This window comes from Sinocyclocheilus grahami, unplaced genomic scaffold, assembly GCF_001515645.1.
Source record: "Sinocyclocheilus grahami isolate Dianchi unplaced genomic scaffold, SAMN03320097.WGS_v1.1 scaffold559.1, whole genome shotgun sequence".
Taxonomy (NCBI): domain Eukaryota; kingdom Metazoa; phylum Chordata; class Actinopteri; order Cypriniformes; family Cyprinidae; genus Sinocyclocheilus; species Sinocyclocheilus grahami.
The window spans coordinates 6,933-34,106 of record NW_015505738.1 but is presented as its reverse complement, the minus strand read 5'-3'; the positions used below and the strand labels follow the sequence as shown (position 1 = coordinate 34,106).

Sequence of the window (27,174 nt, the reverse complement as noted above, 5' to 3'; positions counted from 1 at the left end):
ACATACACATACATACACACACACACACACACACACATACACACATCAGCAGTGTTTGTGTGTCCGTCGTGAGGTGCCGAGCTCATCTCCAACACTAAAGCAGCCTTCAATACTCAGAATGAAAGTCATTTAATTCCCAGAATGTGGTTTGTGCTGGTCATGCGCTCACAGCTGCTTTATTGCTTATATTCAAGGTTAATTCCCTTCCATTAGACGTGCCGGAAGCCCATCTGAGCCCGGCGAGAGCTCGAGAAAACAAAAGCTTATTCACATTATTCCTCACATACACTTTACCCAAACACACACAGTGGTTTTATATAAATATAGATATTAAATTGCATGAATTAAGTTACTATTGACACATTTACAGGACTGAAGTGTGATCATCGGCGCAGTTAATCATGTGAAAGGAGGTTTGTAGATCGACGCCATCTGTTTAATGTGTTTGTGTCAGGCGCTCACAGCCGTGTTGAACACTCAATGACTCTTGAAACGACGTGTTGAGAGCATGTCTAACGCTTCATTCACACGCCAGACGCTTCTCTGCAACTTTAGAACTGAATGTTATTGTGTAGATGCTGAAATCAGATCTGTCTGCTGAGACACAGTCATCTTTGATATGCATATTCCTAAGGCTCTAAGTGATAAACATGATCAACTTTGCAGTTAAACTTGTTTCACACTCAATCTGCTGCTTGTCTTCTGTGGTCTGATTGATAGTTTGGAGTTTTTTATCCAGTCAAAGCTCTTTTAGTGTAATTGTAGAAACGTCCAGCTTCAGCTGCTGCATCACGAGTCTTTCTGTTCTCAAATCTTGACTGATTTTGATCAAGTAAGCGTCAGAATAACTGCAGTCATATCTCCAGATGAACACTTACTGCACTGAAGCAGCTCAGCTTTACTTGATTCTCCATCAATCATGTTTTAGAGTCTCAAATCTGATCCTCAGGATCTTTTGAGGAGCGTTTGTTTCCAGAAGCTTTACTTTCACTGTTCCTCAGCGGAGGAATGATCTTCACAAGCCTCCAGAACATCTCACATCTTCTGAGGAGCCTTTATTTCTTCAGCTCTCAATCACTGCATTATATGTTTGGAGCATTTCACTCTCATCTCACTGAGACAGATTACTGGAGATATAGAGCGACGACTGATATTTAGATCATTTTATGTGTGTGTGTGAGTGCGTGCGTGCGTGTGTGTAAGAGTGTAAGAGTGTGTGTGTGTGCATGTGTGTGTGTGTGTGTGTGTGTGTGCATGTGAGTGTGTGTGAGTGTGTGTAAGAGTGTGTGTGTGTGTGTGTGTACCTGTGGTAATGCCTGCACCACGGTATCGAGCAGCGCTCTCATTCCTGTGGCCATCTTCAACAACTTCAGAACTGTGAAATTGAGACAAAAACACACTGAATGTCACGGGAGAGACACAAACATCTCAGAGAAGTTCAGTCGGAGTCTCTCTAAATGAAGATCACACAGAATCTGAACTACTGCTCACACACTTCTGTTGCTCTGTGTTATGCTTTCAAAATGATTTCATGTTTCATCTCAGTAGTGACTAAAATGCTCAAACGCTCCAAAACAGACTCCATGGAATCACAGTGCATTACCTCACCAACGCCATTTAGTTTATGCCCTTCATACAGACTTTTTATTCATTTAATTCATTTCTAAAATGAAAACAATTGGTGTAGGAGACATTTCTAGTAAATTTAGTAACACTTTACTTAAAGCCTTCATGAATACATGAATTTAAATTAATGTACTAAAATAACTAAAACTGAAATTAGTTATATAAACATTTTAAAAAACTACTAAAAATGATAACAACAATTTCTACATTGAAATGAAAACATAAAATATACAAATAAAAACTGATTCTAAACTGATACTAAAATAACTAAAACCATAAAAATAATATATATATATAAAATAAAAATGTAATTTAAAATTGTATAAAATTAAAGTTGAATAAAATAAAATGACATGGACATATTTATCTGATTGGCTGCAGGTCATGTGACGGTGCTGCTCACCCGTGGTTGGTTGTAGTGCTCCAGGCTCATGGTGACCACATTGATGCAGATGATGAGGGTGATGAAGAGGTCCAGATAATGACTGGTGCAGAACGAGTGAATCATCCGCCGAACGCGACCGTACGAGGAGTAATACGGCAGCCGCTGGGCCTCTGAACACAACCACAGCGTTTATTACTATCATCATCATCACCTGATGCTTTGACAGGAACACACGCTGATCTTTCACTGACAGAGTGATGGATGCATGTAAATGAGGCCCTGAGATGATGGATGGAAGAGGAAACAATGGGGTCAGCGCTGATGAATGTGGCCCAGGATCTCAGGAGAAGAAGAACGAGGAGGAACACGAGTGAGAGCAGCAGACGACACGGGAAGACGAAGAATAATAACAGACGAGAGCGAAAGAGATGAAGACAAATGAAGAAGAAGAGACGCAAACGATGGAGAATAGATGAGAAACTAATGAGACGCTCCAACTCGCGGTCTTTCCAGGGCATTATATGTACACTGTAAAAAATGACCGTCAATTGACATTCCCAGAATTCCCTGCGTTACATTTCAAATTTGATGTTTTTTGTTGAAATAACTATGTTTCTTCTTATCAGTTTTGTATATTAGGGTTGTGTGTTACACCTAATGTTGTTAAATGAATGTTTATTGCATTATTTCAGTTTCACGTGTCTCATCGTGATGGTGTTTGGTGTTTGTGTGAACGACGCTGTGCACCTTCTATATATGTTATTATTTACAAGCTGCTTGTGATGGGCTTTGGTTCATCATGTGACTTTCTCATCACCTCCTGCATTTGGTGGTTATCAGTGTATTACAAAGCTACAAAACAGACTTCAGTACTTCAATAGGTTGGTATATTAAGATTATATCAGTTAATGAAATTATGGTATTTAACTGTAAATTTAAGTTAAAACTGTAAAACCTAAAACGTTGATACCGTATTTTTACGGAATTGTTTTTACAGTGTAGGGTCTTACTGCGCCTCCTCTTCTCCATGCGCTTCAGCCGCTTCTCCTCCCTCCGCCGCGCCTCCTCCACCTCCTGATGCTGCCGGCACTTGTGGAAGTTCTCCACCACCACACCCACAAACATGTTCAAGACGAAGAAACTGACGATCAGCAGGAAGGAGATGAAGTACAGCAGCATCCAGGGGTTGTTATTGATGACGGGCTGAACACAGACGCACAGTTACAACACTCAACGCTGATAAACACTGCTCAACACAGCCTAAATATTAAATATAAAGAAGAGGAGTTTGTTTTTTTATAAGAAGTTATTAGTTTTAGTCATCAAGGACACATTGAACCGATCAAGACATTTATAATGTAACAAAAGCTTTCTATTTCAATAGAAATTAATTATAGTATTATCTCACAGTTTTACTGTATTTTTGCTCAAATAAATGCAGCCTTGGTGAGAAGAAGAAACTTATTTCACAAACATTAGGATTCTTTTAAATGTGTATACGCGCGTGTGCGCGTGTGTGTGTGTGTGTGTATGACGGAGCAGAACTAGAGATCGCTGTCGACTGAATGTGAGATGAACCTGAACTCCCAGGATGCCGAAGATGATGAAGAAAGCGCAGCAGATGAGGACGATGTTTCCGATGGGCTTCAGCGACGTGATCAGAGTCTCCACCACCAGCTTCAGACCCGGAGCTCGACTGATCACCCTGAGGAACCGTGAAGAACCGAGTCACAAACACACAGAACCACACCGCACCTACAGACAGTCAACCTCAGAGACCCAAAACGGCCCTAAATAAATTCAATACAATTCACATAAAGAAAAAAAATGTTAAAACAGTAAACCATGAGTAAAACATATGACTTTTAAAGCTGCATTTTTTTAACATTTGTATTTTACTAGATCTGAATTTTACAGTATATTATAGTTATTGTTATATAAAAAATGTCCTGAAGCTCAAGCATTAGATGATGGCTTTAGCAACTGCAAGACTATGGGATTGATTCCCAGCAAAATTCACATGCGAGAACTGATAAAAATGTACAACACAATGTGCATTTCTTCAAATAAAAGTGTCTGCCAAATGTATACATGTAAATACACATAATTTTAATAACAACATAATAATAAAAAATTATAAAAAACTCGTTCTGTGTAGCTGCTTTGAAATTTCTTGAAAAACCATGAAATTTTCAGGTCAACGTGACCCACTAACATCACAACTGCAATAGAAACTTCATATGTACATTCCACAACAGCTCAGCCGCCTTTATATCTATAGCACTTTATATAATAATACAGATTGTTTCGAAGCAGCAGAGTGTCGAAACTTTGCAGGCATGTTCATGCTCCTAAATGAGAAATAGTCAGACAATTTCAAGACAACACATCCGAGGTTAACCAGTATTTCCTACGACTCAAATTGGGGTCAAACTGAACATAATATAAGGGTTAACCATCATAATTCTGGCTAATAATTAATGACCATCAAATGAACCTGTAGTCTGTTACAGTGCTGGGGAAAGTTACTTTTAAAAGTAATGCATTACAATGTTGCATTGCTCCATAAAAAAGTAACTAATTACGTTACTTAGTTACTTTTTATGGAAAGTAATGCGTTACGTTACTTTTGCGTTACTTTTTAAATCTGGACAGGGCTTGCTTGTTTGTTTTTAAAATAAAAAAAGTTATATTTTTGGCAAATATAAAAGCCTTTCACACCAAAAGTGAAATGAATAAGCCTCAGGCTGAAGGGAAAGTACAGTAGAATGCAGAAGAAGACATTTAACACACTTCAGCAATAAACAAAGACACACAAATGTTTGTCTAGAGTCATTTGTGCTGATTAGTACGGTTGAACTGGATCATCGAAGACATTTGTTAATAGAATGGGATTAAATACATAAACGATATTTGTGTTGTTTAACATTTAATTATTGCAGGTTTGCATCATATTCTGAGTTGCATTTTTTTTTTTAATTTTTAGGAATACTGAATCTGTGTTTTTTTTTTTTAGATGAATTAATGCATATTCATATTTATTTTAGAGCTACAGTAACATCTTCTGATTTCTCTCGACATGGGGACAGGAGAGCTGTCAATCAATAAATTGGAAACAAAGTAACTTGCGTTACTTATTTGAAAAAGTAACTCAAATATTCTCTTGTAAATTAAAAAGTAATGCGTTACTTTACTAGTTACTTGAAAAAAGTAATCTGATTACGTAACTCGCGTTACCCCCAACACTGGTCTGTTCTTCTCCGAAGGACTAGTTGGTCTAGAGGAAGCCCTGGTGAGGCTGGCTTGTGTCTAGTAACTAATCAACTAATTAGTTGTTCACCTGAGCGGGCGTAATGTTCTCAGCAGTCTGAGCACCCGCAGGACGCCCAGGATCTTCGCTCCGCCCGTCATCGACACCACAATATCAATCAGAGACACGAAGACGAGAAACCCATCCAGAACGTTCCAGCTGCTGCGCAGATACGTACGATCCCCCAGATACAGACCCTTAGAAACCACCTGAGACAGAAAGCACACAAAACATGCAGAATATTAACCCTTTAATATAAAAGAAGATATTTAAAAATACGTGTGTATACACTTTTTGTTGAGTATCATATTTGATATTTATAGCTAATATAGTCTGATATAGTGAGAGCGTGAAAGAAAAAACAGCACAATTTTATTCAGAGATTCAAACTGAGCAAAAATATGAAGAAATAGATACATAGTTGGGAGAGTGTTCTTGTTGGCTGCTAAGTGGTTGTTAGGGTGTTGTGATGGTTGTTAGGGTATTGAAAAGTTGTTAGGTGTTTTTTATTGTTGATACATAGTTGGGAGAGTGTTCTTGTTGGCTGCTAAGTGGTTGCTAGGGTGTTGTGGGTGGTTGCAAGGGCATTGAAAAGTTGTTACTAGGCTGTTTTCTATTGTTGCTACATGGTGGAGTGTTCTTGTTGGTTGCTAAGTGGTTGCTAGGGTGTTGAAAAGTTGTTTCTAGGTATGTTTTGTAATGTTGGTACATGGTGGAGTGTTCTTGGTGGTTGCTAGGGTGTTGAAAAGTTGTTTATAGGGTGTTTGGTATTGTTGTTACATGGTGGAGTGTTCTTGTTGGTTGCTAAGTGGTTGTTAAGGTCTTGAAAAGTTGTTACTAGGCTGTTTTGTATTGTTGATACATAGTTGGTAGAGTGTTCTTGTTGGTTGCTAAATGGTTGTTAGGGTGTTGAGAGTGGCTGCTAGGGTGTTTAAAAGTTGTTACTAGGCTGTTTTGTATTGTTGATACATAGTTGGTGTGATGTTCCTGTTGGTTGCAAAGTGGTTGTTAGGGTGTTGTGGGTGGTTGCTAGGGCATTGAAAAGTTGTTACTAGGCTGTTTTGTATTGTTGATACATAGTTGGTGGGATGTTCTTGGTGGTTGCTAGGGTGTTGAAAAGTTGTTTCAAGGGTGTTTAGTATTGTTGGTACATGGTGGAGTGTTCTTGTTGGTTGCTAGGGTGTTGTGGGTGGTTGCTAGGGCATGAAAATGTGTTACTAGGCTGTTTTGTATTGTTGATACATAGTTGGTGGGATGTTCTTGGTGGTTGCTAGAGTGTTGAAAAGTTGTTTCTAGGGTGTTTGGTATTGTTGGAACATGGTGGAGTGTTCTTGTTGGTTGCTAAGTGGTTGCTAGGGTATTGAAAAGTTGTTTCTAGGGTGTTTGGTATTGTTGGTACATGATGGAGTGTTCTTGTTGGTTGCCAAGTGGTTGTTAGGGTCTTGCGAGTGGCTGCTAAGATGTTGAAAAGTTGTTACTAGGGTGTTTTATAATGTTGGTACATGGTGGAGTGTTCTTTTTGGTTGCTAAGTGGTTGCTAGGGTGTTGAAAAGTTGTAACTAGGGTGTTTTGTAATGTTGGTACATGGTGGAGTGTTCTTGTTGGTTTCGAAGTGGTCGCTAGGGTGTTCTGGTGGTTGATAAGTCTTTACTAGGGTGCATGACTGTTTTCAATGAGTGATACACATGTTCAGTTTAGTATGTTTAATATATTTTGAGAAAACATTGCATAAAACAAGTTTTAGTTTTTTTTATTTCTGTCTGATTGTAGGATGTGATGCTACACCGTCGTGATCTGCGCAGATCGTTCAGGTGGAATTAAAGCTGGAGTTTCCCATTGGTTTCTCCCGTGTGAAGCTCAAGCGCTGATGTGACAGTATTCATGCGGCGCTGAAAATCACGGTGTCACTCCTGCCAGACGAGACTGTGAAAGAGAGTGAGGAACCGTACCAGACTGCCCTGATGGATTCTGGGTCTCTCCAGAGCCACTGTGATGCAGTTGAGGAAGATGAAAGCCAGAACCACATAGTCAAAGAGCTTATGAGCGATGATCGTCTGACACAGCAGACGAAACCTGCAGAGAGACCGACAGAGAGACAGTTAGTCTTCAGTCCACCACTATTACTTTGTGTTTCTAGTCTGCTTTAGTTTTGATATTGTTGAGATCTTAAGGCTAACTGATGAAATTGTATCGTATGCTGCATAACAAAAATTAATACTAAAATGAATTTGTGGACATTTTTACTTTAACTAAATAAAACAATCAACAATCACAGTCTATTTTGTTTTATGTGTCCTTTATTTGAAATAGTTGAAATAATAGTGCTACGATCTGCAAAGAGTATTAATACTGATTATTTCACAGACATTCCTTCAGAAAGGATTAGCTGCCACTAAACACATCAAACAAAACTCCTGAAAAATCCTGGAGAGAAAACCTCAGAATATTAGATCATAAATCCTCCACACCACACATACACACACACACATATACATCTATATATATGTGTATGTATGTATATATGCATGTATAAGTATTTATATATAGTATAATTAAATAGCATTTATAGACATATAAGGATTTTTATTCTTTTGAAATATAAAAGTTCCTAAAATGTCATTAAAAAAATGCATTGCAGTTTGTGCAGTGATCACTAATGGCTTGTCCAAGCTCTTCACGCATCACAGGCTGCTGACCTCTGATATATCCAGTGACAAGTTCTTCACCCAAAGCATCTGCTTTATCCCCACAATGTGATCTGCTCATATGAGTGCTGAAATGATCACATGCTGTGCAACAGGCCTGAGACTCTCAGCGGTCACATTTGCCCTTCTGCAGTCTCTGAGTAACTTCACGTGTGTGTTCTGTCATGTAGAGCGGCGTCTCTGATGGACTCTTCCCGCTATCAGAAGGACTCTAATCAGATCTGTGAGTCTCATTTAAACTGATTCTGATGAAGAACATCTGACAGACCACATGAGGAAAACCCATCCTGATGGGTCAATACAGACCAGACTCGACCAGACCAGATGCTTCAGAGCTCAGCAGAGCAGCAGGAGTCTGAGGCGGCAAGACGAGAGCCAGTGTGATACAGTCGATATACAGAGCTGTCTGAAGGGCGTTCAGACACGATACACAGCAGAGTGACTGCATTTCACACCAGATCAAGCGTTCCACTAACAAACTGTACTTAAATGAAAATGTTTTCTAAGCTTATGAACTCTTTCCCTGCCAAACACGGAGACAGATCTCTGCTTGTTTGCAATGCAAGGGTAAATAACTGATGTTTGAAATAAGTACAGCGTTTTCTTTACTCAAGACACACTATGTCTGTAAAGGCTAATGTTTTTTGTGTGTTTGAAGAGCGGAGAAGAGTCTTATTTGCCGCCTAGTTGCAGCCAACAGCCAATATACTTTTGAACGTTTTAAATGTCCTGTGCATAGCGCTTCGTCTTTTACATCATGAGATTTTGGCCAAATGTATTAAACACAAGAAAAACTGAGCGCCAATATAGCTGCAAAAAACTTTATAACCTGTAAGTTGATGAAAACGCAGATCTCCGTCAAGTGTCTGATCATAAATGAAGCCAAAGTTCCAACTCCAAAGACTATAGAATTATAAAATAAGAGACTTATAATAAGAAACACTGGTCTAGAATGTGCCGATCAAAAACACAGACAAGGAAGACGAAGAAACGAGCAATGCTTTTTCTACTAAACCTACCTACATTCAAGTGTTGATAAAAAAAAGAATGCTTGAAGTTCGGATAAAATGGAATGGAAAAAATAATAATACTTTTGTTTAAAAGTAGAGAGTCTGTACTTTATTTTGATGTATTGCATGTTCAGAAATTATTAAAACAAAATATTCTGGGGGCCATGGAATTTTAGAGAAAATCATCAAAAATGCTAGCGGGGAAAGAGTTAATATGACGTTTGAAATCAAGAGGCAGTAGAGATTTTCTCATTTTAGTATTTTTGATGCAACACCTGTCAAAAAAGACTATTTTCTCATTGTTCTATGTAAAGCTCTTGAACACAGCAGATGTTAAACTGAAATCCGTTACGTCAATATTTTCATCACCCTCACTTTTTGAATTCACATTAGAATAAAGAAAATCTATATATTTTTTTTTAATAATTGAGAAACAATTGAAGTCATATGACATAAGTACAGTACTTTGTACTTTTGTCTACATGAAATTGCAATGGAGTAAAAATGATTATTTTTCATTGTAACTGAGTAAAAGTTCAAGTATTCACACAAGTATTTTAATAGAACTCAAGTAAAAGTACAGATTAATTGTAGTAATGAAGTAACACTGCACAAATAATTACACCGCTGAAAAACATAATTCATAATTCGAACATTACACTGTTTGAACACACTGAGAGTGTATGTGAGTTCATACTTGTTCTGAGGGGAGAATAAGTAAACGGACCAATCCTCTCTCTTCTCACACCAGTCCGGACGATAGACCTCCATCATCTTCTGGATACGGAAGCAGAGGCTCTGCGACACACACACACACACACACACACACAGGTTATCTGAGATAAAGGCAACTCTTCCAATTTATTTTGAATAACAGTTTAATTTTCCCTGGGAGACGTTTCCAATAAACGGAGTAAAATATGAGGATTAACGCATTACATCCATATTCATGTGAACGGACAGCTGCTGTGACCCAGCAGAGTTTGGCTATTGTGTTTGCTGTTATTGTTCATAATGAGCTTCTTCATGTTGTCTATCCTCCACACACACACGTCTGTGAATCTACTGCTGCTGTATTTCACTTACAAGACGTTTATTAAACGCTAAAATGAGCAGAGATTCTCCTCAGACGTGACGATGTGCCGCTCAGCAGTGAATCGATCTAATGATACGCTCAAACTGATTCACAATAGCGTTTTTAAATCACTTCACTGAGAGGAAGAGCTTCCTAAAGGACTTTTAAAACTGTGAGAGATCGTCAGGCTCAGAGAGAATGTGTAACTTTATTCCACTTTTCATGTGCTGCTTCTCAGAGAAAATCATCTGAAATTAGCATAATGGATTCAACAGCAGAGCTGAGAGAACTGAACACTTACTGACCGCTGAAAGCAACAGCACATCTGTCTGTCCACCTCTCTAACCATCTATACATCTATCTATCTGTCTATCGGCCTATACATCCACCTGTCTATACATCTATACATCTATCTATCTGTCTATCTGCCTACATATAGACAGGTAAGTAGATAGGCAGATATACAGACAGGTAGATGTATAGATGTATAAACAGGTGGATAAATGGGCAGATAGATGGATAGACGTATAGATGGACACACAGGTAGATAGATAGGCCGATAGACAGATAGGTAGATGTATAGATGGATAGACAGGTGAATAGATAGGCAGAAAGATGGATAGATAGACATATAAATGGATATCTGCCTATCCTCCTGTCTATCCACTTATCTACCCATCATCCATCCATCCGTCTCTGCCCTTCCATCTGTCTACCTACCTACCTATCTATCCATCAATCCATCCATCTATTCGTTAATCTGTCTGTCCATCCATCCATTTATTTATCTGTAGTGAAGAGGAACTCTTCCTCATTGTAAACATTAAGACTTGACAACAAAACCTCATTTATAAGAAACACTTATAGCCGTTTTTAACAGGATGTTGTTCTGCACTCACATATTCTGTGTCTTCCTCCAGGTCGTGCTTGTCTTTGCGTGCGTTGAGCTCTGGATAAACCTCTCCCAGCAGCGTCCCCTGAGGGCCCGGGCCCTTCCCATTGCAGTCATGGTGTTCAGCAGACACGCTCTTCTTCCGGACCAGCGGGGGGCGCTGCAGGAGCTCAGGCAGATCGAGTGATAAAGCGCGGCGGTGTCGGCGCGACAGGAATGGCGGGTGGGGCAGGAGAGACTCGTGTTCGGTGGGGTTCGAGTGAACGCTGCGGACCCGTAAGCTCCCCCCGATGACCCCTCCGGCCCTCAGGCCATGGGTGGAGCGACCCGCGCTGTTCCAGCTACACCGCCGGCTCCAGGACAGCTGAGGGGGAGGACGCCCCCAGTGGTGGTAATGGGAACTGCGGCTGTGGCGCTACAGAGAAAGAAGGAAACTTGTTCACTCCTGGAGCCAGGTTTACAAAAATATTTTTAAGAGAGGAGTTAAGAAACTAAGTCCCTTAATTTCTGTCCCTAAGTGCAATTCTTGAAAAATTCTTAAGTAGTTCTCAAATATGAAACATAATTTTTTACGTCCTGCGGCTGGATTCACAAAAATCTTCTTAAAGGGGTCATCGGATGCAAAATTCACTTTTGTTGTTGTTTGAACATAAATGTGTGTTGGAAGTGTGTGTACACATCCACCCTATAATGATGTTGAATTTGCTATTACAAAACCCATAAAATGAACTATTGCCGGAACTAAAAATGATGGACTGGCCCTTCAAAGTCCGGACCTCAACCCCATCGAGCAAGTTCGGGGCGAGTTGGAAAATAAACTGCACAGATCTATTGTACTTTGGCTTGAGTTGCAGAAGGCATGGGATAACATTAATGTTGAAGTTCTCAGGAAATATACTGACACTATGCCAGAGAGATGTGCTGCTGTAATTGCTGCAAAAAGGTGCACATACCAAATATTAACGTTAAAAGTGTATAATAACAGTACGACTCACTTCATCTGACATTTGTTGTGCTCACAGCAACCATCTGCATGCTTCATGAACATCATGAAATGAAATTATGTTTTGGAGGCAAAAAAGAAGGTCAATATTTTCAGATCTGTCGGGTGTTCTAATCATTTTGGCCACTACTGTATAGGCTAAAATTAAAAACAAGCTCCCTATCTCACTTGTTTTTGTATTGTTATTATATTTTGAATTCAGTAAAAAGTTGCAGCATGCATAACCATTATTGATTATTGTTTACATTATCAATCATTGGTGCCAACTCATGCACATCCATAGCCAGTAGTAGTAAAGGGTTAGTTCACCCAAAAATAAAAATTATCCCATGTTTTACTCACCCTCAAAGCATCCTAGGTGTATATGACTTTCATCTTTCAGATGAATCCAATCAGAGTTATATTAAAAATTATCCTTGCTCTTCCAAGCGTTTTTGTTCAACAGTCCAAAAGCAGTCAAATAAAGTGCGCGCATCCATAATAAAACATGCCTCACATGGCTCCGGGGGGTGAATAAAGGCCTCAATGTTTAATATAACTCCGATTGGATTCGTCTGAAAGAAGAAAGTCATATACACCTAGGATGCTTTGAGGGTGAATAAAACATGGGCTAAGTTTCATTTTTGGATGAGCTAACCCTTTAAGTATTATAATGTTGTGTTTTAATGCAATTAATTTGAAAATGTCTCATTTTAAATTGTAAAGATTTTTAATTCAAGCAACATCTTACCTCTAGGGATTTAAGACGAGGCTATCCTAACGCAAGAAGTAATTTTAAAATAGCTTTTAAGAAGATTATTTTAAAAAATGTGAACAATCTAAATGGAAAATATAAGAGCATTCTTAAGAAGTATGTTTCGGAAGAGAAAATATTCTTAACGTTTTTCTTAAGAAAGAAAATAAGAAGAAAATTCCAGCTAGGAAGTATTTTATTCTTGAATGTTTCGTGAATCATCCCCTGGCTCCTAAAGACTCTTTAAGCGGTGCGGATGAGTTAACTTCACGCAGTCGCGTGTGTGTGGTGATGGACTGGCCCTTCAAAGTCCGGACCTCAACCCCATCGAGCAAGTTCGGGGCGAGTTGGAAAATAAACTGCACAGATCTATTGTACTTTGGCTTGAGTTGCAGAAGGCATGGGATAACATTAATGTTGAAGTTCTCAGGAAATATACTGACACTATGCCAGAGAGATGTGCTGCTGTAATTGCTGCAAAAAGGTGCACATACCAAATATTAACGTTAAAAGTGTATAATAACAGTACGACTCACTTCATCTGACATTTGTTGTGCTCACAGCAACCATCTGCATGCTTCATGAACATCATGAAATGAAATTATGTTTTGGAGGCAAAAAAGAAGGTCAATATTTTCAGATCTGTCGGGTGTTCTAATAATTTTGGCCACTACTGTATAGGCTAAAATTAAAAACAAGCTCCCTATCTCACTTGTTTTTGTATTGTTATTAAATTTTGAATTCAGTAAAAAGTTGCAGCATGCATAACCATTATTGATTATTGTTTACATTATCAATCATTGGTGCCAACTCATGCACATCCATAGCCAGTAGTAGTAAAGGGTTAGTTCACCCAAAAATAAAAATGATCCCATGTTTTACTCACCCTCAAAGCATCCTAGGTGTGTATGACTTTCATCTTTCAGATGAATCCAATCAGAGTTATATTAAAAATTATCCTTGCTCTTCCAAGCGTTTTTGTTCAACAGTCCAAAAGCAGTCAAATAAAGTGCGCGCATCCATAATAAAACATGCCTCACATGGCTCCGGGGGGTGAATAAAGGCCTCAATGTTTAATATAACTCCGATTGGATTCGTCTGAAAGAAGAAAGTCATATACACCTAGGATGCTTTGAGGGTGAATAAAACATGGGCTAAGTTTCATTTTTGGATGAGCTAACCCTTTAAGTATTATAATGTTGTGTTTTAATGCAATTAATTTGAAAATGTCTCATTTTAAATTGTAAAGATTTTTAATTCAAGCAACATCTTACCTCTAGGGATTTAAGACGAGGCTATCCTAACGCAAGAAGTAATTTTAAAATAGCTTTTAAGAAGATTATTTTAAAAAATGTGAACAATCTAAATGGAAAATATAAGAGCATTCTTAAGAAGTATGTTTCGGAAGAGAAAATATTCTTAACGTTTTTCTTAAGAAAGAAAATAAGAAGAAAATTCCAGCTAGGAAGTATTTTATTCTTGAATGTTTCGTGAATCATCCCCTGGCTCCTAAAGACTCTTTAAGCGGTGCGGATGAGTTAACTTCACGCAGTCGCGTGTGTGTGGTAATTGCAGTCCGATCTGACTGCATTCGCTCATTTTTAGCAGCATGAGCGGCAAAAGCAGTTGCCATAGAAACGTGTGTTCTCCGGCGTCAAGCTCTCGTTTTGACATGATGCTAGGTGAAACCTCAGCGTTCACATCAATACAGTGACACAGTTCAGATGTCACGTTTAGTGACTCGACATCATTAGGATGAGTGATTAATGCAGCAAGAAACATTTCATTCTGTATGCAGTGTGCAAGCTGTTTCTGTCTGAATATTCACAGGTTTTACCGTGTTTTACCATGTTCCCAGAGACTGTTCGACGGCACGTGACTTCAAGAACAACAGCCCAACACACTATATTTAACCCAAAGCGGCTCACGCTCGTCTCTCTCGATACACATGGCTGCTTCAATTAAAAGAGGGGTTGCTATGGAAACCCCAAAAGCCTTGGCTGAGCGTCCGTCGCACATTATCAAGAGAATTTTGGTCTCTCGCAAACACACACACACACACACACACTCAGACGAGTCTCTGCTTGAGGGATTTTCTAATTCCAAACATTAATCTGCACTAATGTTTCCTGGACTCATTACATCCACAGACACACAAACACACACATGACGTGATGGCATGGATTTCTTCATCGACTGACCAGAGACGAGGATCTCCTGCCCAAGCAGATGGTTCTGCTCCGGTGGTTTTCCTCGGAGAAGTCGGTCCTGGTCTTCTCCTCCGCCAGCGGCGCCAGATCCAGATGCCCATTGGGAGTGAGAGACGACAGCTTGGGATCTGGAAGAAAGAAACAGCAGTCATCCAAAGCCAAGAGCAGATCTCTGGCCATCAACACACGCTGTGAAGCTCTCCGGAGACGACACTAATGTCTCCTTCATGAGTCCCTGTGGAGTTTCTCGCCCTTTACAGCCACAGAAACGCAGAAACTGGAGGATTAACAGTCCATCAAAAGTGTCCCACAGGATTAAACAATAAAAGACGCTCAGATTTCACCAGTTTAACATCTCAATCAAGAGTAACAACACTGGTTGAGTAGATGCATACGTGATGTTTACAGGACATAAAGTGTTTTCTGCAATCAGACTGGCTTTACATCGGGAATCAGTGTGCACAGATTTGAATAGGAGTCCAAATCAACATCACATTAATAATAAGTCAAGTCAAACACATTGATGGAAGAGATGCAGTTCATTCCAAAATCCAGTGTTTTTCAATGTTTCATGGACTTCATCTACACTAAGGTAAGTACAACATGATTCAACTGCTCATCTATTTCCCACCAACTTGTGTCCATTCGTGACAAATGAAACACGGCATTGAGCTGACTATAGTTGACGGATTATTTAATGAGAGTGAATGTGCAGGGATCGTACCGGAGGACGTGAGCGAGTTTTTGTGCTGTTCACTTCCATTAGAGGAAGATCCTTCATCATCATCATCATCAGAGTACGAGCGATTGGCATCACCCTGAAACACACGGCTCACATCAGCATGAAGAACAGGACAGCACTCAAACAACAGCTGGCTAAGTGTTTTCACAAAGTCAAAGAGACTTTTTTTACAGAAATAGATTTACAGAAATAGAGAATCTGGTGAGGATGAACGTGACGAGCTGCACAAACCTCCCTGAACAGCATGAATTCCAATCAGAAACAACTACATTATGTCTTTCCCAATAAAGAAACTATTTATATTTTGCTTGCTGCAACTCTCTTATTCTACCAATAAAGAGGAGCACTTCAGTTTAGGGACCAATTCTCACTATTAACTAGTTGCTTATTAGCATGCATATTACTAGCACATTGGCTGTTTATTAGTACTTGTAAAGCACACATCAATGCCTTATTCTGCATTACCATATTTTAGATCCCTTAATCTTAAGCCCCATACCTAAAGTTAACAACTACCTTACTAAAGGTCTTTGCACGAAATTCTCGTCCGAAATTTTCACACATTAAAAAGTAAATACGACCTCACATTGTGTCAATCACGTTTACACACTGCCTCCGAAACTTTCGTCCGTCATAAAAAATTCAGAGCAGGTTTGGTTTTCTGCGTTTTCGCATCCGTAGCAAGTATTTTGATAGGAAAGCATGACGAATACGAAACAAATAAAAAAAAACGTATACGAAAATTTCGGACTCAGTGTGCAAAGACCTTTATTGTTAATAAGCAGCAAATTGAGAGTTTTTTGAGGCAAAAGTAATAGTCAATAGTTAGTTAATAGTGAGAATTGGTCCCCAAACTAAAGTGTGACCAACAAAATTATGATCAAAAACGCAAACAAAAATAAATTAAATAACATTTCACCACAAAAGCATTAAAAATAATCAAATTCAATTAATCCTTTACAATAAGGTTTCATTTTTTAACTCAATTCTACTGCATTTATTAATCTTAACTAATGTACATTTTTACATTTACTAATATATATTTTTAAAATCCATAGCTGTATCTGTTAACATTAATTAATGCACTGTGAATTAACATGAACCAACAATGACTAACATTAAGAAGGATTAATAAATGCCATAAAAAATATATTGCTAACGGATAGTTCAATTTAGATAATGCATTACCTAACATTACCAAATAAAACTGAAGAACCGTTTTGCCTCCATCTACAAATCAGGAGTTATTATTATCAAAAGGTATTAAAAGTAAAATAATTAATTTCAACTGTTCTGATTCATTGTTTAGAATCAATGTGCAGCTCCAGGAATCAAACTGAATCAGACCGTCTAATCAATGAAGCACTGAAGCGGTTGAAATGACTCACCTCAGCCTGAAATCCCTCCACCAGAATAGCTACCAGCAGGTTGAACAACACGTAGTTCCCAAACGCCATCAGAGCCACGAAGTACAGAGCCACCAGAGGAGACGTGGAGGCCATGCCGTTATACAGGACCACGTTCCAGTCCTCCTGAGTCAGGATCTGCACACACACACACACACATGTGAGGAGAGATTCGTGTGTGTGTGTGTGTGTGTGTGTGTGTGTGTGTGTGTGTGTGTGTGTGTGTGAAAACATGCTTCACAGCTCCTTATTCAAGCTCTTGTTCTGTCCAGGCTGGACTATTGCAATGCTCTCTTGGCAGGTCTTCCAGCCAGTTCTATCAAGCCTTTACAATCTACATTATGTCTTTCCCAATAAAGAAACTATTTATATTTTGCTTGCTGCAACTCTCTTATTCTACCAATAAAGAGGAGCACTTCAGTTTAGGGACCAATTCTCACTATTAACTAGTTGCTTATTAGCATGCATATTACTAGCACATTGGCTGTTTATTAGTACTTGTAAAGCACACATCAATGCCTTATTCTGCATTACCATATTTTAGATCCCTTAATCTTAAGCCCCATACCTAAAGTTAACAACTACCTTACTAAAGGTCTTTGCACGAAATTCTCGTCCGAAATTTTCACACATTAAAAAGTAAATACGACCTCACATTGTGTCAATCACGTTTACACACTGCCTCTGAAACTTTCGTCCGTCATAAAAAATTCAGAGCAGGTTTGGTTTTCTGCGTTTTCGCATCCGTAGCAAGTATTTTGATAGGAAAGCATGACGAATACGAAACAAATAAAAAAAACGTATACGAAAATTTCGGACTCAGTGTGCAAAGACCTTTATTGTTAATAAGCAGCAAATTGAGAGTTTTTTGAGGCAAAAGTAATAGTCAATAGTTAGTTAATAGTGAGAATTGGTCCCCAAACTAAAGTGTGACCAACAAAATTATGATCAAAAACGCAAACAAAAATAAATTAAATAACATTTCACCACAAAAGCATTAAAAATAATCAAATTCAATTAATCCTTTACAATAAGGTTTCATTTTTTAACTCAATTCTACTGCATTTATTAATCTTAACTAATGTACATTTTTACATTTACTAATATATATTTTTAAAATCCATAGCTGTATCTGTTAACATTAATTAATGCACTGTGAATTAACATGAACCAACAATGACTAACATTAAGAAGGATTAATAAATGCCATAAAAAATATATTGCTAACGGATAGTTCAATTTAGATAATGCATTACCTAACATTACCAAATAAAACTGAAGAACCGTTTTGCCTCCATCTACAAATCAGGAGTTATTATTATCAAAAGGTATTAAAAGTAAAATAATTAATTTCAACTGTTCTGATTCATTGTTTAGAATCAATGTGCAGCTCCAGGAATCAAACTGAATCAGACCGTCTAATCAATGAAGCACTGAAGCGGTTGAAATGACTCACCTCAGCCTGAAATCCCTCCACCAGAATAGCTACCAGCAGGTTGAACAACACGTAGTTCCCAAACGCCATCAGAGCCACGAAGTACAGAGCCACCAGAGGAGACGTGGAGGCCATGCCGTTATACAGGACCACGTTCCAGTCCTCCTGAGTCAGGATCTGCACACACACACACACACATGTGAGGAGAGATTCGTGTGTGTGTGTGTGTGTGTGTGTGTGTGTGTGTGTGTGTGTGTGTGTGTGTGAAAACATGCTTCACAGCTCCTTATTCAAGCTCTTGTTCTGTCCTATTGCAATGCTCTCTTGGCAGGTCTTCCAGCCAGTTCTATCAAGCCTTTACAATGAATCCAGAATGCCGCTGGAAGATTAATCTTTAACGAGCCGAAAATAATGCACGTCACACCTCTGTCCATCAATCTGCACTGGCTACCAGTTGCTGCTCACATAAAATTCAAAGCATTGATGTTTTAAAAAACCACCACTGGCTCTGCAGCCCTTTACCTAAATTCATTACTTCAGAGTTATGTACCTCTAGAAGCTTGCGTTCTGCAAGTGAACGTCGCTTTATTGTTCATCCCAAAGAGGCACAAAATCACTTTTACATTAACTGTTCCCTCCTGGTGGAATGACCTGCCCAACTCAATCCCAGCATCTTCAAGAATCGGCTAAAAACACATCTCTTCCATCTTTATTTGAGTGTGTGTGTTAAAAAGGCCTTTAACACTAGCCTTATATAACACTAGCTATATATATATATATACTGTATATATATATATATAGGCTAACCGAGACTTGTCATAACACTTGCTTATTATTGCTCTTTTGTTGATTTTGATTGCTTCTATTGTCATCATTTGTAAGTCGTTTTGGATAAAAGCGTCTGCTAAATTACTAAATGTTAAGTGTGTGTGTGTGTGGGATGCCTCTCTCACTTTACCTGAAACACTGTGACGATCGCCCACAGCAGAGAGTCAAAGTTCTTTCTGTCCGGGACCGTGTCTCCGGTGTCTGTCTTCAGACTGAACTTGCAGCCAAATATATGCATTCCCAAAATACTGCACACACACACAGAGAGAGACGTGTGATTCAAAAATACTCCAGTAGTGTGGTACCATTAGTCTCAAACTGACACACACACCTGAAGATGAAGATGAAGAGCATCAGCAGCATGCAGAATGTGGCCACATTGTCCATCGTCTTCATCAGAACCACCAGCTGTCTGCGCAGCGCCGGCATGAACCGAACCAGCTTCAGGACCCGCAGCAAGCGGAAGGTGCGGAGCACCGAGAGACCGCCGTCAGACTGACCCACGATCTCACACACGCTGCGATTGGGACGGCCATTACTGAACGCACTTCTATTCTTATGCGCAAACATCTGTTATTCAAGTAGTCAGCTTGCTTTGTTGAAGTTCAGGGAAATTATTCTATCACACAGATCTCATGGTAACATGTAAAATTTTCATTTTGAAGCTGCACTTTCAAAACTACAGATAAGTGTGTTGATAAAAACATGATTATGTTTGCTTGTTGATATACAAACTGGATGCATCGAATTGATCAAAAGTGACAAAGAAGATGTTTATAATGTTTATAAAAACATTTATTTAAAATAAATGCTGTTCTTTTAAACTTTCTATTCATCTGTGAATCCTGAAAAATAAAATGTATCACAGTTTCCACAAAAATATTGTGCAGCACGACTGTTTTCAACATCGATAATAATCAGAAATGTTTCTTGAGCAGCAAATCAGCATATTAGAATGATTTCTGAAGATCATGTGACACTGAAGACTGGAGTAATGATACTGAAAATACAGCTGCGCATCACAGAAATACATTACAGTTTAACAGAGATTCACATAGAAATCAGCTGTTTTAAATTGGAATAATACTTCACTGTTTTTACTGTATTTTTGATCAAATAAATGCAGCCTTGCTGAGCAGAAGAGACTTCATTCAGAAACATTACAAAGTCTTACCAACTCCAAACTTCTACATGAGTGCACAGGTTTAAGGTGTATTAAACCCTTAAATACATTAAATGTAACAGAAAAGCATTAGGTGTTTCACTGGCAATTACCTGATGATCACGATGATCCCATCAAAGATGTTGTATGGATTGCGCAGGTAATTAAAGAAGCCGAATGCTGTGAGCTTGAGAATCATTTCCAGAGCAAACATACTGGTGAAGACGATGTTACAGATCTCCAGAACATTAGTGAGCTCCTCCGGCTGAACACACACACCGAACGAGAACATGAAACAGATCATTAACTGAAATAATGAAGAGAAACAATGATGAGACACAGAGATTCTCATCAACTCATCCTCATGTTTTTCAGCTCATTCAAGAATCACTGAAAGAACACATGGACAGCCAAATCACCTGATATCAGCAGGTAAATAGGTTGGGCTTTAACTAATATCATTACATCTATAGAAAAAACATTGCATCTATGAGACGTGTGTGTGTGTGTGTGTGTGTTTGACCTGCTGATGATGCTCTATGCCCATGCTGATGGTGTTGATGAGGATGGCCACCATGATTCCTCTGTTGAAGTATTTACTCTCCACGATGCCCCGCAGTTTGACCCTCATCTCCATCCACAGCTCTCTGCTCCGCCTCCGACACGCCCCCTCTGCCCTCATGCACCTGTCTTTCTCCTCGGCTGTCTCCTCCTCTGTCTCCTGATTGGCTGCTGAAGCGGAAGGTGTGGCTCCATCTGTAGTGCAGTGAGAGAAGAGCATAGAGCTGCAAATCCATCCATTCATTCTGCCATCCAACCCCCCCCCCCCTCTCCTCCTCACCATGATGTTGGAAGCACTTTTCTCCTCCGTTGATGTTTGTTTTCATATGCATCTGCTCCGGTGGTTTGCGGCAGAGTATCCTGAAAAAGGCAGCAGTGCGTCTGCGAGCCTTGCGGAGGACATGGCAGACGAGCTGGAAGATCTCTTCGTAGCAGTCGCTGGGTTCGACCAGCGAGGCCAGCGTGCTAGAGGACAGACAGGCGGCTCGCTGCTCCTGCATCAGCTGATGCTCACGCTGTTTGGTCTCTGAAAACTGAGTCGCTATGACGACCAAACACAGGTTTATCATGAAGAACGAGCCGACCTGTGGAGTTACGCAAAGATTCAGAGAGAGAAGCACACTCCTCACTGCAAAGACCAAACTGACTCGCTGCAAACACCCACTCATCTCACTGCAAACACTCACTCATCTCACTGCAAACATTCACTCATCTTACTGCAAACACTCACTCATCTCACTGCAATCACTCACTCATCTCACTGCAAACACTCACTCATCTCACTGCAGACACTCACTCATTTCACAGCAAACACAAACCCATCTCATTGCAAACACCTGTCTCACATCAAACACACAGAACAGGTAGAACCATCTGCAGGATTATTATGGGATACCCACATTAAGCTGGATGAATACTATATGCTAAGTTTCATATGACTACATGCATCTATATAGGATAAATGCATCCATAAACAAGTAAAAGAACATCAAATAGGCCTGAAGCACCAATGACAATATCAAATGAATCATCAGCATGTCAGATAAAACACTCTATATTGGTCTTTTAACAGACTCATCAATCTGTGTGAGTTTGTGTACTTACTATAATCAGCAGAATAAAGTAGATGAAGTTGTAGAATGAGTGAGCATCCATGACGTAATACATTATTTCCACCCAGCCTTCCAGAGTAATAACCTAAACACACCATCATTTGCAGGAAAGGAAAAAAAACACTTCAAACAGTTCTCTGGAAATGAAGTTTGCTTCCAATAAGTTCACATTAAAAACAAAGAACATCAATCAGCTGGATGACTGTTTTCACAAGTTCTATGGTGGAAATGATCTCCAGCAGATACCTGAAATATAACGATCCAGGCGTATCCGATGTTGTCAAAGTTGATGGCTCCTTTGTGTGGGTTTCTGTGTCCGGTGTGGCAGCGTGTGTAGTATCGGTTCCAGTTGACACAGAGCCCGGGGACGACGGCGCTGGCGTTGAGAAAAGGCTCGGTCACGAGGCCCAGTGCCTGATGGTGCAGGAGATCATCTACTTCCAGACAGCACTGATGTCCCGCCACACGCCGCGCCGGCACGTCACTGCACGACATGATGCCATTATCCTGCGGCAGAGAGCAGATGAAGGGCCTCTCGTCCTCCTCACTAGGAGAGTAGTATGGAGCAGGGAGTGCCACACCTGCTGAGCTGAGAGAAAGAGGATATAGATTTGTGTACAAAATCTAATCAGACGCATTACTGCCTACATACACTGCAAATGATGATTTTCTTACTGGACAAAACATTTTTAAAGTAATGTTTATTGCACGTTCTTACAACATTATGCATATTTGATATAGGTTCTCATAAAGTTGAGAGAAAACATTCTTAGAACAACATTCCCGGAATGTGTTATTTGTACTTGCATGTTTTAAGAAATGTTTTTGTAACCTTTACAGTTTTTTTTCAACAGTTTAAAAACAAAATCTTTACTTGTCACATAATTTCTGAAAGCTGACACTCAAATGGCAGAAGCACACACCAAATCTGCAAAACCATACACTAATGCTCAGCCTTTGACTCAGTTTTCAATTTCATAAAACACTTTCTGCAAAACACAACACACAGTTCTCTATGTAACACACAAAAATCTAACAGGAATTAATATTATGGCAAAGGTGTTTGCAAATGTTTGCTTTTGAGATGTGTTTGTGATATTTTGAGTGCAGTGCTTCATTTTGCAAGAGATGTGAGGCATTTTGCATTTTGTGTGCAATTCTTGGATTGGTGTGTAAAGTTTTGAAAAGAAAAGAGGCAAGTTTTGAAAATGTGTGTAAGCAGTTAAAAAATGGTAAATAACGTTCCAGACAAGACATTTTTACATTATTAGAATATAAAAAATCAAATTTAGGAGATTTCAATGTTTTAGAAATATTTCAAAACAATGTTTGTGTAATGGTTTAATAACCTAAATGTGTTACCTGGGGATCCATTAAAAAGCAAGATATTACAAATTATTTCAAAAAATTTATCAAAATGAAGTGAGTTTATGCTTACAAAGAAAAAGAAAAAAATCTCTTTCAATATGGTCAATTTTTTTAACCCTATTGGCATTTTTTTAAACCAACTTCCATTTTTATAGATGTTTCAGAAATCATGACTTGATATCTTGTCATTTTGCTTGTGTCTTGACTTAAGAATGTTTCAATATTTGTACTGGAAAATAATTAAAATAATTTTTTGCCGCATTTCAACTGACATGGACCCTTATAAAATAAGTGATTTGCGAACTCCATGCTGCTAATGTAACAACATGAAAGCATATAAAAACACAGCACACACAAATTTTGTGTAAAATAAAATAACAATTCACAAGCTCACTGCAGTGCATCTTGGGATTGTCTTCTCCGTGGCCAAACTGCAGTAATTTCTGGAACAGCCTTTGATTTAAGAGAATGAAGCTGCTCCCTACATAGGCTGCTCACTAGGTTTTGGAACAGAGCCGCAGCCTTCATCACATATGTGTTTACACTGATTTAGAGTATATCTCTGACATATAAAGACCAACATCCAGAAGCGCAGAAACACACAGACGGTTTAACAGAGCTCAGAGGGTCAAAGGTTTGTTGGTGCTCGTCTCTATGACCATAAAGGCGACATTCAGATGTTTTTAATAAACTAAAGAGCATATCAGTGCAAACGCTCAGATCAAACACCGAGAGCAAATTCAATTATATTTCAGAACATTACAGAGGACAAACATCATCAAAGAGAACCTGGGTGTTGATTCATCTATCAATGCACTTCTGACGGAACACAGATTTATATACACTACCATGCAACACTTTGGGCTAGTAAGAACTTTGTATTTTTATTCAGCAAGGGCACATTCAATTGACCAAAAGTGAGAGTAAAGACATTTCTAATGTTACAAAAGCTATTTTGCATTATTTTCTCATTTAATACTGAATTATTCATTACAAAATGATATTATCAGAATAACAGCTGTATGGCAAAGGTGTTTGCAAATGTTTGCTTTTGAGATGCGTTTGTGATATTTTGAGTGCAGTGCTTCATTTTGCAAGAGATGTGAGGCATTTTGCATTTTGTGTGCAATTCTTGGATTGGTGTGTAAAGTTTTGAAAAGAAAAGAGGCAAGTTTTGAAAATGTGTGTAAGCAGTTAAAAAATGGTAAATAACGTTCCAGACAAGACATTTTTACATTATTAGAATATAAAAAATCAAATTTAGGAGATTTCAATGTTTTAGAAATATTTCAAAACAATGTTTGTGTAATGGTTTAATAACCTAAATGTGTTACCTGGGGATCCATTAAAAAGCAAGATATTACAAATTATTTCTAAAAATTTATCAAAATGAAGTGAGTTTATGCTTACAAAGAAAAAGAAAAAAATCTCTTTCAATATGGTCAATATTTTTAACCCTATTGGCATTTTTTTAAACCAACTTCCATTTTTATAGATGTTTCAGAAATCATGACTTGATATCTTGTCATTTTGCTTGTGTCTTGACTTAAGAATGTTTCAATATTTGTACTGGAAAATAATTAAAATAATTTTTTGCCGCATTTCAACTGACATGGACCCTTATAAAATAAGTGATTTGTGAACTCCATGCTGCTAATGTAACAACATGAAAGCATATAAAAACACAGCACACACAAATTTTGTGTAAAATAAAATAACAATTCACAAGCTCACTGCAGTGCATCTTGGGATTGTCTTCTCCGTGGCCAAACTGCAGTAATTTCTGGAACAGCCTTTGATTTAAGAGAATGAAGCTGCTCCCTACATAGGCTGCTCACTAGGTTTTGGAACAGAGCCGCAGCCTTCATCACATATGTGTTTACACTGATTTAGAGTATATCTCTGACATATAAAGACCAACATCCAGAAGCGCAGAAACACACAGACGGTTTAACAGAGCTCAGAGGGTCAAAGGTTTGTTGGTGCTCGTCTCTATGACCATAAAGGCGACATTCAGATGTTTTTAATAAACTAAAGAGCATATCAGTGCAAACGCTCAGATCAAACACCGAGAGCAAATTCAATTATATTTCAGAACATTACAGAGGACAAACATCATCAAAGAGAACCTGGGTGTTGATTCATCTATCAATGCACTTCTGACGGAACACAGATTTATATACACTACCATGCAACACTTTGGGCTAGTAAGAACTTTGTATTTTTATTCAGCAAGGGCACATTCAATTGACCAAAAGTGAGAGTAAAGACATTTCTAATGTTACAAAAGCTATTTTGCATTATTTTCTCATTTAATACTGAATTATTCATTACAAAATGATATTATCAGAATAACAGCTGCATATGAGAGTCACTTTGGATAAAAGCATCTGCTAAATGAATAAATGTAAATGAATGAAAAGAGCTTTGAAATGATGCTGAATATCAGTTATTTACTGCTGACCAACAGATAACAAATTCATCATTTTACATCATAATGTTTCTTTGTTTTTAGAGTCAAAATCTTAAAACTTCAGTCATTTCCAGGTTTAAATGAACATTAAATCCACTAAAATAAATTTGCCAGTAAACATGAATATATACTGTATATATACAGTGCTGTGAAAAACAGTCCTGTTTTTAAATTTTTTTTGCATATGTCACACTTACAAGATTCAGATCATCAAACAAATTTTATATTACACAAAGATAACCCAAGTAAATACAAAATGCAGTTTTGAAATAATGATTTCCTTTATTAAGAGAAAAAAGCTGTCCAAACCTGCCTGGCACTACGTGAAAAAGTAATTGCTCCCTAAATCTAATAACTGGTTGTGCCACTCTTTGCAGCAACAACTGCAATCAAGCGTTTGCGATAACTGGCATTGAGTCTTTCACATCGCTGTGCCCACTCTTCTTTGCACAATTGTTTTAATTCAGCCACATTGGAGGGTTTTCAAGCATGAATGGACTTGTTTAAGGTCATGCCACAGCATCTCAATCAGATTTAAGTCTGGACTTTGACTTGGCCACTCCAAAAACGTAATTTTGTTTTTCTTGAGGCATTCAGAGGTGGACTCGCTGGTGTGTTTGGGATCATTGTCCTGCTACATAACCCAAGTGCGCTTGAGCTTGAGGTCACAAACTGATGGCTGGACATTCTTCTTCAGGGTTCTCTGACAGAGTGCAGAATTCATGCTTTCATCAATTATGGAAGTCATCCAGCCCCAGACCATCACACTACCACCACCATGTTTGACTGTTGCTATGATGTTCTTTTTATCAAATGCTGTGTTGGTTTTATGCCAGATGTAACGGGACACACACCTTCAAATCACTCACAAATCAGTCCACAGAATATTTGCCCAAAAGTCTTGGGGATAATCAAGATATTTTTTGGCGAATGTGAGACGAGCCGTTGTGTTCTTTTTGGTCAGCAGTGGCTTTTGCCTTGGAACTCTCCCATGGATGCCATTTTTGCCCCGTCTCTTTCTTATTGTTGAATCATGAACACTGACCTTAATTGAATCAAGTGAGGCCTGCGGTTCTTTAGATGTTGTTCTGGGTTCTTTTATGACCTCTTGGATGAGTCGTCGTTGTGCTCTTGGAGT

At 38.7% G+C, this 27,174-nt stretch overlaps 1 protein-coding gene across 1 annotated transcript in view; it reads right to left on the bottom strand.

Moving 5' to 3' along the window:
* Positions 1–27,174, bottom strand: part of LOC107556199 (voltage-dependent T-type calcium channel subunit alpha-1I-like) — a 35,549-nt gene that overhangs the window by 3,577 nt on the left and 4,798 nt on the right. The window contains exons 3-20 of the mRNA XM_016239254.1: positions 22,442–22,784; positions 22,188–22,280; positions 21,364–21,667; positions 21,046–21,278; positions 20,636–20,787; positions 19,692–19,877; positions 19,491–19,608; positions 18,554–18,709; positions 15,674–15,767; positions 14,941–15,077; positions 11,011–11,418; positions 9,734–9,834; positions 7,229–7,394; positions 5,352–5,530; positions 3,590–3,716; positions 3,022–3,214; positions 2,030–2,181; positions 1,305–1,367 (exon numbers count right to left, since the gene is read on the bottom strand). Coding sequence (XP_016094740.1) covers positions 1,305–1,367; positions 2,030–2,181; positions 3,022–3,214; positions 3,590–3,716; positions 5,352–5,530; positions 7,229–7,394; positions 9,734–9,834; positions 11,011–11,418; positions 14,941–15,077; positions 15,674–15,767; positions 18,554–18,709; positions 19,491–19,608; positions 19,692–19,877; positions 20,636–20,787; positions 21,046–21,278; positions 21,364–21,667; positions 22,188–22,280; positions 22,442–22,784 — 3,205 coding nt within the window. The remainder of the gene's footprint in view (positions 1–1,304; positions 1,368–2,029; positions 2,182–3,021; positions 3,215–3,589; positions 3,717–5,351; positions 5,531–7,228; positions 7,395–9,733; positions 9,835–11,010; positions 11,419–14,940; positions 15,078–15,673; positions 15,768–18,553; positions 18,710–19,490; positions 19,609–19,691; positions 19,878–20,635; positions 20,788–21,045; positions 21,279–21,363; positions 21,668–22,187; positions 22,281–22,441; positions 22,785–27,174) is intronic.